Here is a 22,801-nt window from a genome sequence, read left to right as displayed (position 1 = left end):
TTTTTGCCCATCAAATAGCTGTACTAATATTATCTTATCTCAGCTCTCAGCTCTAGAAATTGGTCACTGATCTTTGAAGACAAAAGTCCTTGCTAATGTCTCACAAAAAATAGTCAAAATGGCTTGTCCCAGTGCATGAGACTTCCTCTAAATTCATACAAGAGTTTTCAGTATTTACCCAGGAAAACCTATCGATAGTGCAGACTGATCCAGGAGATACCAGTTTTTTGAGCTGAGCTTAGTGTATAGACAGAATTTTAAAAGTTGTTACTTATGTAGATTATTTATTACTTGTTTTAATCGTGTGACTTATTAATCGATCTCTTTTTTTCCTTCTTTCTACCCCCACCCCATTATTATTATTTATTCTTTTTATTTTATTTTTTGGTCTTATTTTAGGTTAGAAAGCGGAGTGGCCAAAATCTTTTAGCAATGAAAGAGGTCAATTTACATAACCCAGCATTTGGAAAGGATAAAAAAGACCGAGACAGCAGTGTAAAGAATATTGTTTCTGAATTAACAATAATTAAAGAGCAGGTATATGTTTTTCTTGTTTATGAGGATATGTTCCTTAACTGAGTGTCACTGAAAGAAAGTAGAGTTCTTGTGCTATTCTCGTCCATGCTGGTTAAGAACTGGTTCTGTTTACAATAATTGATATTAAGGTGGTAATATTTTAGTTATTTTTCTGCAGGCTTGACATTGAACCATAGAACGACTTTCTGGAGTTGGTCTCTGTGCTTGGGTTGTGGAATGATTGGGTTTACAGCAGGGTGTCACATATATGAAGCATCCTCTTTTCTCATTGCGAGCATCTCCATTTCCTTCTCATTATATTGTGGAATATTTGGTTACTTAGTTACATGCATAAGCATATGACTAAGAGTCCCCTGACTTTTGTCAAGCGAAACCAAGCTGTTAACATTCCCCAAATACAGCTTATTAAATCTAAAAGTAGATTTTCAAGATGGGTTATTATTTATTGGCACGAGCGAAATATTCAGACATAATGTAACAACTCAATTAACTATCATTATGAAGGTTTGTTTGGGGAGAAAGAATAAACATGTCAAAAGAGAAGTGAGATCAGATCTTGTGATCCAAGAATACATGGATTTCTTTTTCAGCTTTCCTTATTTATACATTCATTATGGATACTGTTCATTTGTAACTCCTGTGGAGAGCGACCAGCTTCCCCGCTCTGTTTTCCACCAGTTAAATTTGCGTCTGTGCTGGGACATAAAGATCACCAAATAAATATGACAATCTTTATTCATCGAAATACATAGTTCTAGCCCAATTCATAAATTGCAGTACATACTATCACTAACAGCTTGTTTTATAGTTGACTTTCATATATACTAGAAGAGTAGACCTGAAGAAGTTAGTGTGCACTCCTGCGTGGGATACTCTGATCTTCAACAGTGCTGTTTCACTGTAGCACAAGGCTAGAGCATGGCCTTTGCTTCAGGCTGATCAAGTATTTTCATTTGAACCCTGATCTCGATGTGGTCCTGACCAGTGAGCTCGGCTTAGAATATGATTCTGTTGCATACCTGGTCCCGTATTGTTTCAAAGCTGCCGGCCACGTGATAGTTGATGAGGTAGACCTTGTTTTAGCACACTTCCTAAGAAAAGAAAGTATCAGGTAAGGACAGATAAGTGGCTTGTGTTTGGGCTTTGAGATAACTCAAAATTGTACAGTTGCACTCTTAAGAGAGAACTGAACCAATGGAAAGGATTATAACATTGAGAGGTGATGGCAGACAGAAATGGCAGAAATGGAACTAGAAAATGAGAATGTGTTTGTTAAGAATAAGACTAACCTGCAGTCAGAAAGAGGCTCCAGATACATTGGCTTAAATAAGAGGCCTCGCAATGCAGTGAGCTGTTTCTCTTCCTGTAACAATCCTAGTGTAAGTGGACCAAGTGGTGTTCTCTATTCCAAGCAATCATTTGGGGATGTAGGTTCTTTCTCCCTTACTGCTCTGCTACCTCCTAGGCCATTGTCTTCATCCACATGGTTGAAACTGGCACAGGCATGTTCACATCCAAGGTGAAAGAACAGAGCGTGGTTGGGGGAGGGGTTCACCAGTATTTAGGTCTCAGACACAGGAGCACATGTGTTTTTCCCTTTACATTCCCTTGGTGAGAACTTAGTGGCAGTTCTCACAGCTGCAAGGGAGGCTGAGAGAGGTAATCTCTGACTGGGAAGTCATGTTCCACCCATACTCAAATGCAGTGGAGGAATAGGAGAGGAGGTTTGTGGACGACAGTTACCATACTTCCCTTCAAAAAGATAAGAAAAGAGACCAGAAAGAAATGCAAACCATTTGTAAATGTAATGTCAACTATTTGGAGATAGAATAAATTTCAATTTGCCTAGAAACTTAAAATATAAATAAGCAACTATAAAAATTTTAGTATTCTTATAGAAAAGTAAAGTTTTGAAAAAGTAGAATTTCCACATCATATCCTGAGGTATACTTAGGTTAAAGAACGGAACACTTCTTAAACATGGTGAGGAAGACTTCACTCAAGACTATTGCAATAGGGGGCGCCTGGGTGGCTCAGTGGGTTAAAGCCTCTGCCTTCGGCTCAGGTCATAATCCCGGGGTCCTGGGATCGAGCCCCGCATCGGGCTGTCTGCTCTGCGGAGAGCCTGCTTCCTCCTCTCTCTCTCTCTGCCTGCCTCTCTGCCTACTTGTGATCTCTGTCTGTCAAATAAATAAATAAAATCTTAAAAAAAAAAAAAAAGACTATTGCAATAGGAGTCAAACTATTACAACAGGGGAGAGAGATTGAATTCAACTCAAAGACAATAGCAACAGCTAGCAATTTACAACCAGGAGGCTGGGTGAAAGGGTACCTGGATGGAAAATTACTTGGAAGGACTTCATTAGCTATCAAAGATGGGATGATGAGGAACTTGATTGGGATATCAAGAGTGGGGAGATCTTGCTAATCTGGTTTGGCAGGATTCTTGGTAAACCTAGGCAGTCCAAGAATGAAGTCTAGTCAAGAAGAGAGCTCAGAGAAGCCTGACTAAAGTTTGGCCAAGAAGGGAGTCCTTTCCAACTATTATTATAATGTAAACTCTTAGATTACTTCAGTTTCATACTAACCATTTTGGAGAACATAGAAAGACACAAAGTGTGAATAGACATAAACAGTACATAGGAATATTTAAGTAATAGGGAGGGGGAAAGCAATGGTGGGCATATTCAACATAAATTGCTTCATTACAGTTTTCTTCTCTTTGCAATGTGTGTGTAGTGTTGGGATGGGGAGCACTACATGAATTCTTCAGGTTACTTTGACTTCTACAGTCTCTGTTTTGGTTAAATTAGGTGATAAAGTACAATCCGTTTTTAATTCTAATTGAGAAGGCTATATGGGAGATTGCTATTTTCAGATTAGTTTTGTAGGTAGCAAATAATAATCATGATAAGAATCTCAAATCTCAATTAGATGACATCTTGAAATGCTTAATTTTGTAGATAAAAATGAATACAATAATTTCTGTGTTGTTTTCAATTATTTTCAGTTATAGTCCAATTATATTTTCAAGTAATGTGATGTTTGTTATTTATTTTCTTATAGCTCTATCATCCCAATGTTGTACGCTATTACAAAACATTTCTGGAAAGTAAGTATGAGTTTTCATGATCTTCCTAATTAAGGAAAAATATCTATATTGTATATTTCTATCTATATTAGAATGTCACAAAATAAACTTAATTCTTTTCTTTTTTCCCAAGTATTTTCTTTATTTGTGGAAGATCTTGTGCATTACTTATTGATCGGTGAAACAGTGATATAATAATCAATGACCTACAGATAGTTAAAAAGTACTTAGACTCCTATATGAAAGGCACTGCACGAACAAAGCAAAATAGTTATTATAGCTTTTTTCTTACACACACATAAAACCGTATTAGGATCGGGAAAGCAGAAACTAAAAGGTGATAGCTTGTATAAGACAAAATGAAAAATTGTTTTCGTTGACTCTGATATTTTTCATCCCCCTAAACTGGGAGTCTTTAGATTTATTTTACGTGAAGTTCAGGTAATTACCACAAGGTGGCGATGGAGCCCTGACTGATTCCGCAGACAGACCTTCTTAGGTGCAAGGATCAAAAGGGTGAGATAAGGGGCCCCTGGGTGGCTCAGTGGTTAAAGTCTCTGCTTTTGACTCAGGTCGTAACCCCAGGGTTCTGGGATGGAGCCCCGCATAGGGTTCTCTGCTCAGCGGGGAGCCTGCTTCCTCCTCTCTGCCTGCCTCTCTGCCCACTTGTGATCTCTGTCTATCAAATAAATAAATAAATAAATAAAATCTTAAAAAAAAAAAAAAAAAAGGTTGAGATAAAGCCAAACTCAATAACATGCTGAAAACCTTTGACCAAAACAATAAAAGTATTGAGAAACCTTAATGATGTGCATCACATATGAAGTTTCAAAGTAAATCATGTGGAGGTAAATTTAAGGAAGTACAAGGCAGCAGTTGGGACTTCCTCATTGCCACTTTGTAAGTGCTATTATTATTATGCAGACCTATTGCGTAGTGTGGCATTTTAAGATTTTACCCATCTCCCTTCCCCTAGGTAACTCAGAGGAACCGAGGGCTGAAACTGTCCTGTAAATCCTGCTCCCTTCATATTAGAATTTTTGATATTAGAATAATTTCTTATAATTTAGTGCATATCCCATTAGAGATCAGGATTGGCTTCAGACTTGCACTACTGAAGTGACACAACTTAGACTATTTTTTTTAAAAGATTATTTATTTATTTGCCAGAGAGAGAGAGAGAGAGAGCGAGCACAGGCAGGCTGAGTGGCAGCAGAGGCAGAGGGAGAAGCAGGCTCCCCTCTGAGCAAGGAGCCCGATGTGGGACTCGATCCCAGGACGCTGGGATCATGACCTGAGCAGAAGGCAGACGCTTAACCAACTGAGCCACCCAGGCGTCCCGACTTAGACTAATTTAAAAACAAAATAAAACTTTCACAAAAAGAATTGAAAGTGGCCTAAAAATACGTGAAATATGATAAAATAGATTAGGGAATTATATGAAATTATGTGAAATTGAATTAGGGAATTATGGGATTAAGAGTACCCTTATTGTGATGAGCACTGAGTATGGTATAGAACTATTAAATCACTATATTGAACACCTGAAGCTAATATAATACAGTATGTTAATCATACTTCAATAAAAAAATCAATTAATGTAAAAAAGGAAAAAATTAAGCTAGGAGTAAGATTAGTATATACACTGAGTATTTCTTGGAATAATGAACAATTGAAAACGATATGTCTGTCTGTCTTTAGGATACTAAAGAATGATCCATCTGTGTTGTAGAATACTATGCAGCCAGGAGAAAGAATGGCATGGATCTGTGCGTACTCTTAGGCTAGGCTGCTGAATGAAAAAGGATAAGTGGCGGAACATGTATAGTAAATATTCCACTTTTGTGAATATTGTGTATGTATGTATTTTATATACATCCATAATATCACAAAGGATACATGTCACATGCCATTGTTAATAGTTTCATATTGGTTTGAGAGGAGAAAGTAGCATTTACTTTGTTTCTTGACATCCAAAGCAAAGAGATGAATGCAATCAGTTATGGGATTCCCTCTATCCATAAGATAAACCCAGTAGAAGTCCAGCTTCCTCTGTTTTAGAGGGGCATGACACATTTCTGTGGTGGGTTATGTTTTCACCTGTGTCATTGCAAGACCTTGGCATGATTCACTTGTAAAATTCTGTGAGGTACATCCATGAGACTATCAAACAATAGTTTAAAATGCAATTTTCTGAATTTCTGACATGATTTAAGGGTAAATTTTAAACTACTGAGAGGAAAGGTGGGTTTACATGTTCTTTAGGAAATGGCTCCATGACTTGGCATCATTTATCTTGTTCTCTTTGGCACCTCCCAACTGTTCCACATCTTGGTGTACATAGAAAATGGTGATATTTGCCAGAGTAAACTTACGCGACAAGGTAGTCCATAGCCAAAAGAGACTGTTGCTGGACCCCCGGAGCCCCAAGAGCCCCTCACCTCCACTGCCCCCAGGACTGACTGGATCCATATCTTAGCACGTCTCTAACTCTTCAGCTCTGTGCCCTGCACACACAGATTCTAATTCAAAAGTTTTTTTCCAAATATATTAAATTTAAATTTCTATTATGTCTTCCTTGTTTTCCTATAGATGATAGGTTGTATATAGTTATGGAGCTTATAGAAGGGGTCCCTCTTGGAGAGCATTTCAGTTCTTTGAAGGAAAAACAACATCATTTTGTTGAAGAAAGACTATGGAAAATATTTATACAGGTACATTTTTGTTTTCATTAATTTTGTTCTAACAGTAAATTTCTGAGCTGATTTCTTAGGCATGTGTATAGTAGTCATCAGTAGTGATATGTATATTGGGGAGAATAAAATTTGTTTTTTATTTGCGCTTTCAAGCTGTGCTTAGCTCTTCGGTACTTACACAAGGAGAAGAGGATTGTGCATAGAGATCTGACACCAAACAACATTATGTTGGGGGACAAAGACAAAGTAACAGTTAGTAAGTATCAGAATCTTAAAATTTTTAATTTAATAATTACTGAATATTATTCAACAGAGAGTTGTTCAATAGAAGTTTCTGTACTTAAGGGGATATTCTATATCTGCATTGTCCAGTATATGGCTATTGGGCATTTGAACTGTGGCTTGTGTGACTAAGGATGTGAATCTTAAATTCTATCAAATTTTAATTAAGTGAACATCCCTATGTGACTGGTGGCTACTATATTGGGCCGTCCCTAGTGTAGTTCTTGATTGAGTTATATTTTGCCCATGTTAGAGAATAAAGTACTGTTCGATGTTTAAATATTGAATTCCCAATTCAATGATGGCTAGGTTTTTTTCTCTCTATAGAACACCACTTCATCAGCAAAAGCCTTTATGACCACCATGTGAGCACATTGTTTTGAACTATTTTAATATAATCTGTACCATATGGGTGACAAGTGTACATATCAGGAGCTATGAAAAATCTAGGTATTTGTTTATTTCAGCATCAGTTTTTATCAAATCCACTGATACAGGTAGGCCTAATGTTGGCTAAAATTTTACAAGTGAGAAGGTTATTTTTTCCCCCCGACAATTGTATAATTCTCAATCATAACTTAAAATTAACTTTTTAGCCTAGATTGATAATTTGTATTCTCTTTCCATCAGTAAAACTTTTTTTTGTAATATACTACCAATGTATATATGCTTACTTATAAATTCTATATCTGCATCACTATAGTTATTTAATATAAGTGTATAAAGTCCTCAAATAAAATATAAAGGGGTGCACTGTTTCAATATTTTTTCCTGCCCTCCATGGATTGCCCTAGGTATTTAGCTTTGGGGACCACTTCCCTAAATATTATTGATGTGAGAGACACATGGTAACATTTTAAAGCTGATTCTCTTAGTTTTAATAGAATCTAGTTCTTCATGAAGGCAATTCCAAATGTGCACCTTAACCATCACCACATGTCTCCAATAGCAACAATTATATTTACTGTCCAGATTTTTCTAAGGGCATCCTATATTAGTTTAAAATATAAAAAGCAACCCCAAACAAGAACTCTGGCTAACTTCCAATGCAAAGTTACTTGGAAATATTTCCAGGCCAGGGCAGAAATATAAAATGAGACAAAGTAATTGTGAATCTTCACCTTGGACACAAATTTGCTTAATCATTTGAAATTAATTACAATTTTGTTTGCCATAAACTTTCAGTTTTTTTTTCTTTTTATAAATTAGACTTGTGTTTCTTTAAGAATTGTTCCCATTTATATACCTATAGATATTTTGATTTATAAGTTAATGAGAATTAATAGAAATCAAATTTATTATACCTATATATTATTAAGTAGGATTGATTTAATTTTGTTTTGTGTTGATATATGATGCCTTTAATGGCTATTCAGGCCACGTTTCTGGGTAATAGCCAACCCTGCATTTTATTTTCTTACTAAGATCAGCTGTAATCATTACCTTGGTTACATTTAATACATTGAGATTAATCTTTCATTGTAGTAGCTTGATTTCTTTTCTATCTAAGCTTATTAAATTTTATATTTATATTCTGTAATCAGTACTGCACATCAAAATAGTTTACAAAATAAAGCAGTGCTAAAAATCTTACGAAGAAACATTTACCTCTTTGCAATCCCCAATTCTCTGTTTTCTGAAAAATTTCATTCTCTTTAGCTTCTTCTGGTATTTGATTTTCCATTGTGATAGTTGAGGATTTAGTTTTCGTATTTCTTCTTCCCCATTTACCATCCTGCCAATAAAGTTATTGCACAATTTGGGGTTGAATCAACATTTAATGTTTACATTATTATTACTATATAATTACTGTTTAATGTTGATCACCTTTCCCTTCTCGTAGACCTTTTTGTTTTTCTTGGAGTTAATAATTGCCTTCTCTTTTGTTTGTTTTCTTAATTTTCTATGTAGGTATTATTTCTTCTTCCCAAGTCTTCCAAAAAGATTATAAAAGCCCTCTCTGTACTATTTCCATGTGGCCAAACATGGCATTTGCTCTCAGTTTTGTTTTCCTGGATACTCCATTCTGGTAGCGGCTTGCTGCAGTGGGATTTGAATTTAGGTCTGCTGTATGGCCATTGTCCTGGAGCTCACATTTGCTTCTTTTCTAATTGGAATCTCTCTTATGTCCTATGATTTTCCCTTCCTTCTTTCTTTCTTTTTTTTCTTTTTTTCTTCCTTCCTTTCTTTCTTCCTTTCTTCTTTTTCCCTTTCTTCTTTCTCTCTGTCCCCTTCCTTCCTTCCTCCCTTCTAGTTTTCATTTAAATTCCATTAGTTAACATACAGTGTAATATTAGTTTCAGGTGTAGAATTTAGTGATTCATCACTTACACACTCTCCTTTTTTAACTGTCGTGTTGTGCTGAAGTGTATCTTCCAGTACTTTCCTTAAAAAGAATGTTCTGGAATGTTCTTAAAATTTTTGGATGCTTGCGTGTCACAAAATATTTTTAGGGGACCTTTGTACTCTGTTGAGTGGGTGTAGTATTCTCAGATGAAAGTCATTATCCTTTCAAATTTGAAGGCATTACTTCAGTCTTCTAGTATCCAGTTTTGCTGCTTGGAAAGCCAATGCTATTTTGATTCCCATTACTTATATATGAGCTCTTTAATTATCTAGAAAATTTTAGGTTGTTCCCTTCATCCGCAGCTTTGGGTGGGTCTCTCTTCATTCAGTGTATTTGGAACTAGGTGTGTACTTCAATATTGGAGGCTTAAAACTTCAGTCTTGTGAAATTTTCCTGCTTATTTCTTCATTATTTTTCTCCCTTCTCCTTTACTTTCTAGAATTCCTATTAGTCTTGGATCTATATGCTAAATAATCTCCTAATTTAAAAATAATTATTCTCTTAGTTTTCAGCTCTCTTTGTTCTACTTCAGTTATTTTTTCTAGTACTTCTATTGAATATTGAATATTCTATTGAATATTTAATTTTTATTTTCACATATTTTAATTTCCCCTTTTATCTTGTTCTTTATTTCATTTTCATGGAATCTTGATTTTATTCTCTCTCAGGGTAATATAAACTTTTCTCTTCAGCACCCTGCATTGTTTCTGTATCTTCTGGTTCCATCTCCACCCCACCCTCAATCTCTCTTTCCTAATGGAGACTTTTCTCAAATGTCTTTGATCCTGGACTGTCAAAGACACGAAATAAACCTTTGGAAGCTTCGTGAGTTCCAGCTAAGGCTGCCATCTGTGGACTTCATTAGAGCACAAAGACATTTTTCCTTTGGAAACCCCCAAAGTTATTATTCAAACTTTTTCCAGAGAATGCAGCACCAGTATCTTGACTGAGGCAATGTCTATCTGTTGCTGTCATTTAGGGAATGGTATGGACAGAGGGGCCTCAGGGAAGTATGTTCAGTTGATAGATTTTCCTTGAATGCTCATGGGTTCATCCATACTCTGCTTTGTTTCTTTCTGGTCTGTCAGTGTCTTTGGAAAATCTCCCTTTTTCTGCTAGTGGCAGAGGGAACTCAGTTACTGAGTAGTGTCATGTGTGAATGTAGGGAGGGACCCATGGACTTGATCTGAACTCTGTCTTTTGAGCCTTTCTTAACTTCACTTCTCCTTGTGTGGTACACTGGGCTCTACAGGGTGAATGGGCTCCCTTTTGGCCCTCTTATTCTAAGACACATGGTTTGGGACTTCGGCTTGGTGTATTCTCCATCTTACAAAAATTCATTGAAATCCTTATCTCTCTTGTTACCAAGCCCATTTTCATTGTCCTTATGAGTTAGTAATTTCTTAAAGAAAATTTATTTCCCTTCATTTTAGCAAGATTTTGAGAGCTAGAAGACATACACACATATGATTAATCTACTTTTTTTTTTAAAAAAAAGGTTTTATTTATTTTTCAGAGAGAGAGAGCACACAAGCAGGGGCACAATGAACAAAGGGATAAGTAGGCTCCCTGCTGAGCAAGAAGAACATTGGGGGACTCAGTTCCAGGACCCTGAGATCATGACCTGAACCCAAAGGCAGACACTTAACTGACTGAGCCACCCATGAGACCCAGTCAATCTACCTTTTAAACCCAAATGGGCAGGCCAGTTACATTATTAAGTCTATACATTAGATGTAACAAAATATCCCACTTTCATTATACTCTCTATCTTTAAAAAAAAAATAAGTATTTTTACTTGTACTCAAATTGTGAAGGACTCTCAGAAAAAAAGTTACTTTGTTTACAAGGATAAATAAACTTTTATTTTATTTTTCTCTGTCCTGCCCCTCATCACCATTCTGCCCAGCCTTTTTATTGTTAATATTTATTAGACTTATACTTGAGTGTTACTAACTTAAAAATTATTTTCAGCTTTTAAAACTTTTTAGCATTAAATAAGGTAATATTTTTCTAGTTTCAAATAAAGAATTAGTGATATACCTCAGAACAGAATCTTACCTTAATCTAGTTTCTTTCTATTAAAACAGTTACATGGACAGGGTGTTGATGTGCTGTTGTCCTTTTCAATGAGTATAAAATGATTTTATGATGAAAAAGATCATCCAAAGGGACTTAATATCACTTAAAGACTTAAAGATAGTTTAAATGTAATAGTGATGAAAATATTTTTCACTGTCTATCACTATTGATATAAATGTTGACTTTAGAGACTTTTATTTTTATGATGGGTGTGGTTAAATTAAAACCTAGCATTAATTTGAAACCAAATATAGAAGATGCCTATATTTTGGGAGGTTGAAATAAAGCCATTCATAGAGCCTATAAAAAGAGGCTGGAGTGTGTATGAAATCATGTCACCACAAAGGGGCAGCCTTGTCATATTTTATTTTTCTCTTCTCTTGTGCTAGAAGGTTTATTTACTCCCAGGAAAGATCCACAGAATTGACAAATGATGTTTAAGATCCATGAGACAAAATGTACTGAAAATGTAACCAGACAAAAAAGCTTTAGAAAAATAAAAATTTCCCTCTTCTTCTCTTTTTCTTAATGTAGATGAATTAGATGTTTTAAAATTGAGGTTGGTGTGTAATTATTTATAGTAAGCACACTAGCTGGGAATTTGCCTTCATGAGGCAGCAGAGTAGAAAGTACTAAGTTTATATTAAATACTAATATTTAGGTTTGTGTGGTTTTACAAATGCTGTTTAATTTTAATGTCTAAATATATTTCCATTTAAAAGACTGTATATTTTAATGACTTGTTCTGTGAAACATGTCCAGGTCTTGCCTCTGCACTTATTTGCAACCTTGGATGCCACACAAGGGAACAGACCTGACTCAGTAGCACACTAAGCAAGGTTTAGTCAAGGTCACTTCTAAGAGCTTCAGCAGATCAAGTAAGACCTACACTGTACTATCCCATTATAGAATGGCTCTGAAGGAGGGGATCTGTTGGAAATGAACTTGCTCGCAGACCCACCGTTTCACATTTCTTGACCTTTTCAAATACCCACATTTAATATAAGCCTCTCCTGCTCTCATTTTCTCCCCTGATCCCAAATTTAAAAAAAAAAAAGAAAAAGAAGAAGGAAAGGAAAAAAAGACAACATTTGCCCACCCTGGCTTAAAACAGCAAGGTTTCTATCTTAGCTCATACTCTGTGTGCGACGTCGGTCACTAAGGGAGCTGTGCTCAGAGACCCAGGCTGCATGAAGCTCCTTTACACCTGCTTCAACATTGCGGAGGCAGGAAAGCAAAAGCATGGCAACCATACCTCCACTCTTAAAACTTCTGCCCTGACTTCATGGGTCAAAGCAAGTCAAGTTTAAAAGGGTGAAGATGTGTTCCTCCTCCCCAGAGGATGTAATCTATCACAACTTTCAGGTGCAGGGGAAAATGTGATTGACTCTGTCTGTGGGGCCTTCAGGTGAGGAGGTGAGCAGGAAAGAATTCCAGGCATGGGCTACAGCAATACAAAAGGTTAGAGAACCAAAGTGGTACAGTGTGCCTAGGCACTAGTGTGATGTTCAATGAGTCAAGACAATAGGGACTTTGGTGGGTGAAGAGCTTGGGCATTGATGTTTATTTAGTCAGAGACTTATCTTTAGAAGTTTCTAGACTGGAAATAATGTGATCAGATATGGGATGTAATGACAGGGTAGGGTCACCATAGGGAAAGACTGGAGACAGATCCCCAGTTCAGGAGATGTATCAGTTAAGATCTGTTTCGATGCAAAAAGACAGAATAACAATGACTTATACTGTAAGGATGTGTAATGATCTCATAACAAGGGGTCTGGAGGTAGGCAGTTCTAGTGCTGGTTTAACAATTCAAGGAGGTCAACCATGATCTAGGCATTTCTATCTCCCCCCCCCCCCATTATCCTCAGCAGATTGGCCAGAGCTCCAGGCTACCAGATTCAGACAGGAAGTAGGATGGCAGCTAGGTTAAAAAAAAAAAAAGCAAACAAAAACAATTCTGTTCTTCAAATGGCTATTTCCTTTTATCATTAAAGAAAATCTTTCAGTCTCATTATATGTCTTACTTTTGTTGGCCAAAGCCAAGTCACGTTACCACCCCCTGATATAAGGGAGACTGTCTAGTTGAGCTTTCAGCCTCTATAGTTGGGGCTAAGAAAGGGATAAAGGGGTGGCTGATGGCTTTTTTTTAAAAAAGATTTTATTTATTTATTAGACAGAGACATAATGAGAGAGCGAACACAGCAGCCAGAGGAAAAATTGAGCCCGATACAGGACTCGATTCCAGGACCCCAGAGACCACGACCAGAGCCAAAGGCAGATGCCTAACGACTGAGCCACCCAGGCACCCCTAATGGCTTTTTGAGAGCTAGTCCTCAGTATTTGCTGCCAAAGGCCCTTGCAGTTGTCCAGGGAAGATGTAATGTGGGCTTCACCTATGGCAGCAGCAGAAGAGGATATCGCAGAAGGATTAGATTTATCAATTATTTGAGACCCAGAATTTAAAAAATTATGTGCTTAGTCAATGAGGTGTGAGAACAGTGAGAAAGAGTCTGAGTTTGTGAAGATTGTGACACCAGAGAATTGGGTGAGGGGATTTAAGGTTGTAAGGGTTTGGACATACTGCTTTAGAAATCTGATCATATCCTTTCCTGGTTAAAGTCCTTTAGGTAGCTCCCTATGACATTCTTTAGGGTGCCCAAACTCCTTTCTTCATGATCTCACCTTTGCTCTTTACTCTAGCCTCATGGGACAAATTGCTCCCTCCTGAACAGACCATGCTGTGGTCCTATACCTCTGTGACTTCCAACATCGTGTTCTCTCTCCCCGGAATACCCTCTGCTACTCAGTTCAAATGCCATTCCTCCAGGTGGCATCTTTGATGGCCACATCTGACAGGTGCTATTTCTGGGCTCCTTAAGGATAGCAGGCTTGCCTTTCTCAGCACATAGGGCAATGATTTATTGCCATTCCCTCCTTGAGGTAAAGGAAACTGGTTTTCTTGACTTTTATTTCTCAGAAAGCACTTTATAATATTTGTTGACTACATGGATAGATGAATGAATGTATGAACAAATGAACTAAAACATACCCAGGTAGAAATATTTAGAAACCAGTTGCAAATGAAAAATGATGATTAGGGAAGATAGTTGGGTTTGAGATCTTGACCTTGACAGTTAAGATTTTGTGGGAAGAGAGTTTAATATAAGAGGAAATGAGGATTAAAGTGAAATCAGGTGCATAAATGGGGAAAGTTACAAGCAATTCCCATTGGCATCACAGCAAATAATGTAACCCAAAGTATGAAAGAATTTACTCTATTGAGTGCCAACAAAGTTTGAGAAATCAAATTAGACCTCTCTATTGCTAAAGTCTTGGCATTTTAATTGTTTTCTAGAGGATTACCAATATCATGGTAATTGTCATTCGTTGGTTCAGCCAACGAATGGTTGGAATGGTTGAGAAATCTACGTCATTACAGGAAAAACGAATTAGTGTTACACTTCTGATAGGGAAGTCAAAGTCCTTCTATGCATATTTATTATCTCATACCCCTCCAAAATCTCCTGGCTAACTAGGCACATAATGAGTCTGTAGCTTTTGTAGGTCTCTTGATCTTTCTTTGAACATGTTGTGTGGTTTATTTCTCATAAACCAGATATAGTATCTTTTTGAGTCTAAGCCAACACAGAGCTTTGAGTGTTCTTAAAAGACGGGGGGTTGGGAGGTTGGGGTACCAGGTGGTGGGTACTATAGAGGGCACGGCTTGCATGGAGCACTGGGTGTGGTGAAAAAATAATGAATAATGTTTTCCTGAAAATAAATAAATTGGAAAAAAAAAGACTACAGACTATTGAGTCACTCATGTTGCATACTGTCGTGTAACATCTGGGTAGTAAGGGTAGCCACACTATTTCTAGAATTTCTCTCAGTCAACAAATTACCTTCATGTCACTAGGAAAGCAAGAATATTTTCTGTCAAGCCCACCGGTTTCCTTATATTGCTATTAGGTCATGTGAAATAGGGAAATAGTCAAATCTAATTTCTAAAAAATTTTCTAAAATTCTCACATTGCCAGTGGGTCATTCTGCAGTTCTGAGATTTGAATAGCAGTTGGCTTCCAGGAAAAGATGAGAATGGTAGTCCCAAGAAAGTCCAAGCAGGACATCCTGAAAGTGATGATCTTGACTAGATGATAGTTATGCTCTCCTGGTGGGATGGACTCACCTTAATTGACTGCGTAAGTGAATAAGGGGGCTTGGATGTCTACCATCTTAGGAAAAAAATGGGACTAAAATCTTTCCAGTGCTGGGTTTATATGGCCTATAAAAGCACCAAAGGACCAGGATAATACAATTTGTTTTAGTGTGTGTTTTCATATGGATATATTGGGTTATGATTTAGTTCTCTAAGGAATTTTTTTTTAAAGATTTTATTTATTTATTTGACAGGCAGAGATCACAAGTAGGCAGAGAGGCAGGCAGAGAGAGAGGGAGAAGCAGGCTCCCTTGCGGAGCAGAGCCCGATGCAGGGCTCGATCCCAGGACCCCAGACCATGACCTGGGCTGAAGGCAGAGGCTTAATCCACTGAGCCACCCAGGCGCCCCAGTTCTCTAAGGAATTTTTAATGTAAAGGGTAGAATCAGATGTGTTCTGGACATGTTATTTTCATTTTGTGAGTTTTCCCAACGTGTGTTCTTTGAAACAGCATGGTGAGTGGGTGGGAGTGCCTATTTTTACACAGACTAATTCAACAGTGCATGTTACTACACATCTGATCAGTCTGCCCAGCCTCTGAAGTGTACTGAAGCCACTGGAGCCTTTTAAACTCTATAATCAGGCCATAAAACAGTGTGTGTGTTTGTGTGTGTGTGTGTGTGAGAGAGAGAGAGAGAGAGAGAGAGAATGAGAAAGAGCAAGAGCCTGACTTACTGTTGTTTATAAGAATCTGACCCTTAGTACTCCTATTTAATATTAGAACCATGTGTTTAAAAGTTTCATTCATTATTCTAAGTCATGGTAACCAGAATAAAGCCCACATTGGAAAGTGATTTTAGAAGAGCCCATATTTAGTAAGGGCACTGGTTTCCCCTGAGAATCTAGTCTACTGGTAGATGTCCTAGAGTGAAATGATGTTTGTGTATTAAAGATATGGAGTTACCTAGAATTCAGAAAGTACTTTTATATCAGGAGTTGAATTTTACATCCTACAGCTCTTTTTGATAATAATTCCGTCAAAAGAAATCAGTCAAATAATGATGCTGTTGAGAAGAGGAAATACTTTACTTTCTCTCATCCAGGGAAAGGCCTGCACTGGGAAAGGAAGCTTTGGAAGGGTGGGTGGCACAGTGGAAGAGCTCACATTAGGAATTTGAGTGGCTTTTGGAGGAGGAAGCGCTGTGAAGAGGCAGGGGTTTGTTGAGCATCCTTCCAAGAACCCCTTATTTCCCCACATAGCCCTGCCTGGAGAGGATGTTACTGATGATCTTGTCACTGTGGAAGTTGGAAGTTGGCCTTCATTTACTGAGGCAGAAGGAAAGAGCTTAGAGGTAGAGAGATGGGAGAGATTACAAGATGGATATCTTTCTGAATTAGGCATCAAGTAGATGCCTCGTCATTGCCTGGCACTGTAGAGATTTCAACTGATCTTTTCCTGGAATCGTCACAGTCACTCATGGTTTTTATTTTACTCAGAAAAGACATTTTTATCATGGTGAAAATTTTAGCTGTGCTTTGAAGGAAAGGAGGAACCATCCATAGCTACATCTCTTAAGCATTTACTATAGGATGAAAGTTATATGTTCACTACCTCGTCCAATATCTCAGGCACATTCCCATTCTCACAGATAATGAAAAGAGAGAGGTTAGAAAACTCGCTTAAATCACCCAGCTAATAGGTTGACAGTACCAGGGATGAACTACATCTGGCTCTAGTGTTCATCTCTTCATCAACTCTCTTTATAGTATTCCCCCAGAAAGATCAATTCAGGTAAAGAAGAAGACATCCTTGTGGGCATGGGGGCCTCATAATCAATAACTGTGTTGAATGAATTGGAGGAATCCAATAGTTTTTTGAGATGGACATTTTAAGTTGGGCAGTATTGACAGGGATCTTTCATCTGAACATGGCCTGCAGGTTCTTGCATCATCTGGCCATGCCCCTCATTGTCTACCTTCCCAACCAACCTGGCCTTTTTTTCAGTTCTTCAACTGACCATGCTCCCTTGATCACAGGACTTTCCCTCTGTTCCTTAATGGATCATGTTTTCTTGATCACAGGACTTTTGCACATGCAGGTTCCTCTGCTGGATATCTCTTTTCCACTTCCTCTTCATACCTAGTTAACTCTTGTTCTCTGTTATGTATTCCCTCAATCACCATTTTGTCACAGATTTTCTTGATCTGCTGTATTTTCTGTGTTACTCTCTCATAGTATTATAAATCTACCTGATTTTTAATGATCTTACCACATTTATAAATTTATATATGTAATACTTTGTTTAATGTGTATCTCTACCATGGTCTCTATGAGCTATGTCAATATGGATAGCTTCTGATCTGGTTATGGGAGAAATGGATGAATCAGTGAGTAAAGGGACAGTATTGAAGGCCTAGGGCAGCTGGAAACTTTATAAACCATAGCAGTCAGGAGACATTCTGGCACTTATTTGGGGGCTTGCTGTAACGAAGACAGGGGTTGGTAGGTAATTCCGTTGTTAAATACCCTGTGGAATGAATTAGAAAAAAAAGTTTTCTAATGAGATGCACCTAGGTTCTTGCAGGAAAAGGGAGGGCCTGAGCTCCTGGTATATTTAAACTATGGTCACAGAATAAAAAGAAAGAGTCAGATACAAGAGGTGAAGAGTTAACGAACATGGGAGCAACAGGGAAGAGGCAGAGATTTCAAGCCCAGAAAATGGGGAAGATGAGATGCCATCTGCTGCTTGGGGTATCCTGGGTGACTGTGAATGATGAGCTCAGTCTGGGGTGTGAAGGACCAGGTGCTGCCTATAGCTGGGAATGAACTGGCATGGCTTTGAATTTGGGAGCTACTGACACAGGTGGTGGGTGAAAGTGCCCTATGGAGAGGGATGGAAATAACCTTATGACTCCTTGCAAAAGATAAGTTTCATAGTCTCTTTTTGAGAAAACAAGAGTAGTTGAGTTATGGATCCAATGTCACATAGATAGTAAATGACAGAGCAAGAATCTAGGCACTCAACCAGAGGCCATACACATTTTCCATCTGAAGGTTGACAGCTATAGGCTGTAGCACAAACAGGCTACAGTTTTAGCATTTCCTATATCATTCATTCTATCCAAGGAGAGATTTTTTTAGATTTTTTTTTTTAAGGCATAATGTGCTATATGTAAAATGTCATCTGTTGTCATTTTGAATTTCTATAATAACACATGAATGCTTTTATGACCACAGTTTCTGAAATAAATCCTTTTCCTCTGCTCCAAATATGATCATGAATGTAGAAAGAGTAATAGAAACATTACCACTACTACCAAAATCTTCCGAATGGCCAAACAATATTAGCTTTTTATGAATATTTGCCAACTACCTGTGTTTTTGTAGACATCCATCTGAGTTTCTGCCATTATCTACATTACATAGAGTGAGTAGAACGCTTGTAAGTACCACTGCTTAGTTTTTGCCTTTCAAAATCAACGGTATTTTTATAAAAACAAGATAATTTCTATGTAGCACTAAGACTAAAAGTTAAAGGATTATTTTAGATCGTAAGTACATGAAGTCTGTGTGTGCAAAAGTTATAGTGAGCTCCCCAAAATACTGATATGCTATACTATTTCTACTAATTTTCTCCAATACACACAAGGAGGAATGAGAAGATTAAAGCAAGCCGTCTAATTCATGAATAGTCCTTTTTTAAATATTTGTTTATTTATTTGAGAGAGAGAGCCTGAGCAGAGGAGAATGGGTAAAGGCAAAGGGAGAGAGAGAATCTCAAGCAGACTTCTTGCTGTTTGTGGAGCCCAATATGGGGCACGGTCCCAGGACTTTGAGATCATGACCTGAGCTAAAATCAAGAGTTGAATGCTTAACCAACTGAGCCATCCAGGTGCCCTTAACTTGTGAATAGTCTTAAAAAATACTTTGTAAAACTTAGCCTTCTACTATTCCTCATTACTGCTGCTGAGCTGAAAGGGCAGATAGATTTATAATTAGATAATTAGATATTTAGATAGATAGATAGATATACATTTATATTTGACCCTTGAACAACATGGGTTTAAATTGCACTGGTCCATTTATACATGTTTTTTTTTTTTTTTCCGGTAAATATATTTCAGGGTTGTAAGTGTATCTTTTCTTCCTTATAACTTTCTTAATATCATTTTTGTCTACTTTATTGTGAGAATACAATACATAATACTCATAATGTACAAAGTATGTTTGTTGGCTATTTATGTTACAAGGCTTCCTGTCCACAGGTGATTGTTAGTAGTTAAGTTTAGGGAGAATCCAAGTTATATACAGATTTTTGACTGTGCTGGCCATTAGCACCCCTAACCCTCATATTGTTCAAGGGTCAGCTATATATCCATATATTTATGAAAAGATATAGCTCTGTCAATATACAGTGATAACACAAAGTATGGATCTTGCATACTAGTTAAGAATGATAAACACTAAATACATAAATGAATATTAAACAAAAACAGACCCCTCGTCACCCTCATGGTCCCATTTTTGCTCCAGCAAGATCAAAGAAACTATCATAAATCAGGAGAAACTAACCACACTGCAAGCACAAGTACGCATTGGTGGGAAAGGAACTGCTCCCCGAAAGATGGTTCATAGAACGCTAGAGCAGATGATAAAAAGCTTAAGTTCTCCTTAAAGAAGTTAGGGGCAAACAGTGTCTCTGGTATTGAAGAAGTGAATGTGTTCACAAACCAAGGAACAGAAATCCACTTTCACAACCTGAAAGTTCGGGAAGCCCTGGTGGTGAACACTGTCTCCATTACAGACCATACTGACACAGAGCAGCTAACAGAAACGCTACCCAGTATCTTCAACCAACTTAGTGCAGACAGTCTGACTAGTTTACAAAGATTGGCTGAAGCTCTGTCCACATAGTGTGTGGATGGAAAACCATCCCTTGTTCCCAGAGAGAAGGAGGATGATGAAGTTCCAGATCTTTTGGAGAATTTTGATAAGCCTTCTAAGAATGAAGCAGACCAATGAACTGAGCCATTTTCTTGAAGAAGATAAAACTTGAGGAAGTTACTGGGAGCTGCTATTTTATATTATGACTTCTTTTCAACATTTTGTTCATGGATAAAATCTAGATCTCTAATATTTTTAAGGCCAAGTCCCTTGGACACTGCAGCTCTTCTCAGTGTTTGCTTAAACACAATTCATTCTTGGCTGCTAATTAAGCTGACAAAGTCTGGGAATAAAGTTGGAAACAAGGTTAATAAAGTTCTTTTCCTCATAGATGGTTTTATTTTTTATTTCACTGACATTGATTTGTATACAGAAAGCAAAGTTCTTTATAGAAAGCTAATCATGACATGTAACATGTCTGGTAATCTTTGATGAAATTTGATTAAAGATTTTAAATGGTTTTAAATGGCAGTATAATGTAAAAAAAATTAGATAATGAAAGATATGGACCAAATGTAAAAGAAGAGTATTAAAGAAAGGGACAAATATTTATGATAGTATGGTCAAGAAAGACTTCTCTGAAAACCCAGAAATATATGGTCTTCTATACCTGGTAGGAGTTTGGGTTTTATTCTTAGTATTTATAAGTCTTTGTTGAACTTTAACTGTGAGTGGTAGTCTCTGCTCTAGGTTTTCCCAAGATCATTTTGGCTTTGGTATAGAGAATTAGGTTTTGGAGGAAGTGATAGCAGCACAAGTCCTGCTGAGGAGGTCTTGTTCGGTAGTCTACATGAACATGCATGGCGGTTTGGACTAAGGTGGTAGCAGTTGTATTAGTTATTACTATGTAATAAGTTGCTGCAAAATTTGGCAGCTGAAGACACTATTTCTGAGGGCCAGGAATCCAGGAGTAGCTTAGCTGAGTGGTTCTGGCTTAGGGTGTCTTAAGAGAATTCAGTGAAGCTGTCAGCTGGGGCTGCATCTGAAGCCTTGACTCCGGGTGAAGCGTGGACACTCACATGGCTGGCGGGGAGGCTCTGGAGTTTGGCTGCAGCTGGGCCTCTCATCCTCCAGGCTGCTCTACTCTGTCTGGCCTTTCAGCAGAATAGCCTGAACTATTTTACATGACTTAGGCAAGGATTTCTGAGCTACAACATCATCAAAACTGCAATATATAAAAGAAAAAAAAATTAATTGAAATTCACCAAAGCTTAAAGCATCTGTTCTATGGAAGACATTAAGAGAATGAAAAGACAAGCTTCAGACTGGAAGAAAATATTACAAACAATATACCTGATAAAGAATTTGTACCCAATACTCAATCCATAAGAAAACAATCCAGTCAAATAATGGGCCACGTTTTAAATATGTCACTAAAGAAGATGCAGAGATGACAAATAAGTACATGAAAAATGTTCAAAACTATTAGTCATTAGGGAAGTGCAAATTAAAGCTATATTGAGCTTTCACTACATACTTACTAGAATGGTTAATTTAAAAAAAAGCAACAAAAACTGACAACAGGGACACCTGGCTGGCTCAGTTGGTAGACCATGTGACTCTTGCTCTCATGGTTATGATTTCAAGCCCTACCTTGAGCCTAGAGCTTACTTGAGGGGGAAAAAAAAAAATCCAAAATAAATAAATAAATATGTACATAGGTAAGTAAGTAAATAAATAAATCTGACAATACCATAAGCTGGTAGGCATTAGAAGCAACTAGAACTCATACATTTCTGGTGAGAAAGGACTGGAAAATATATTGGTTTGACAGTTTTTAAAAAACTTAATCATACACTTAATGTATTATCCAGTAATCTCACTGCAACAAATTTGTTAAAAAATAAATTAAAAATTATGTTTGCAAAGATTTGTATGCAAGTATCATACTAACTAGCTTTACTTACTTCAACTTGGACCACTAGTACAATCTTGAATAAGAATGGTGAGAGGGAACATTCTTGCCTTGTTTGTTTGTTTTTTTCTTTTCTTTTTGTATCCTTCAGTTAATACTGCCTTGTAATAATTTTTAATATCTTATAGGAAATCTTGTCTTTTTATCAAAATCCATGGCTCCTTTTGTTTCTATTTCTATTAAGTATGTTAATTTTATACTTAGTTTGTGAAATTCTACCCAAAATATTTGGAGGCATTTGATTGGAATTATATAAGTTAATTTAGAAAGAATGGCATCTATGTAATATTGAGAATTCTAATCCATGAACTTGGAGTTTCTCTCCATTAATTATAGTCTTTAATGACTGTAACAAAATTGTATAATTTTCCCTGCATTGATCTTTCATGTCTTTTATCATATTATTCCTGGATATTTGTTTCTCTGCCATTGTAGTAGTGTGTTCCCTTCTCCTCCTCCTCTTTTTTTTTTTTTTTTTTTAATTTATTTGTCAGACAGAGATCACAAGTAGGCAGACAGGCAGGCAGAGAGAGAGAGAGAGGAGGAAGCAGGCTCCCTGCTGAGCAGAGAGCCCGATGTGGGACTCAATCCCAGGACCTTAGCCTGGGATCATGACCTTAGCCGAAGACAGAGGCTTTAACCCACTGAGCCACCCAGGCGCCCCTTCCTCCTCCTCTTTTGTCTCCATCTTCTTCTTCTTTATCCTCTTCAGAAGGAAAAAAATTGTTTTTGCTTTATTTTAAGAAT

At 37.2% G+C, this 22,801-nt stretch overlaps 1 protein-coding gene and 1 pseudogene across 7 annotated transcripts in view; both read left to right on the top strand.

Annotated features, from left to right (window-relative positions):
• NEK10 (NIMA related kinase 10) overlaps positions 1-22,801 on the top strand; it is a 228,195-nt gene that overhangs the window by 70,641 nt on the left and 134,753 nt on the right. For 6 of the 7 annotated variants that reach the window (XM_044252584.1, XM_044252587.1, XM_044252586.1 and 3 more), the window contains exons 19-22: positions 400-537; positions 3,604-3,649; positions 6,221-6,342; positions 6,478-6,580. In XM_044252584.1, the coding sequence (XP_044108519.1) occupies positions 400-537; positions 3,604-3,649; positions 6,221-6,342; positions 6,478-6,580 (409 nt within the window). Of the gene's footprint in view, positions 1-399; positions 538-3,603; positions 3,650-6,220; positions 6,343-6,477; positions 6,581-11,797; positions 11,870-22,801 lie in introns of those variants that run through there. The other variant, XM_044252588.1, reaches the window with a different exon arrangement.
• On the top strand, positions 13,521-20,217 carry LOC122908420 (annotated as a pseudogene).

The sequence above is a fragment of the Neovison vison genome, chromosome 6 (assembly GCF_020171115.1).
Source record: "Neovison vison isolate M4711 chromosome 6, ASM_NN_V1, whole genome shotgun sequence".
NCBI classification, from domain to species: domain Eukaryota; kingdom Metazoa; phylum Chordata; class Mammalia; order Carnivora; family Mustelidae; genus Neogale; species Neogale vison.
Note: the sequence above shows the minus strand (reverse complement) of the source record. Positions and strands in the feature narration are given on the sequence as shown.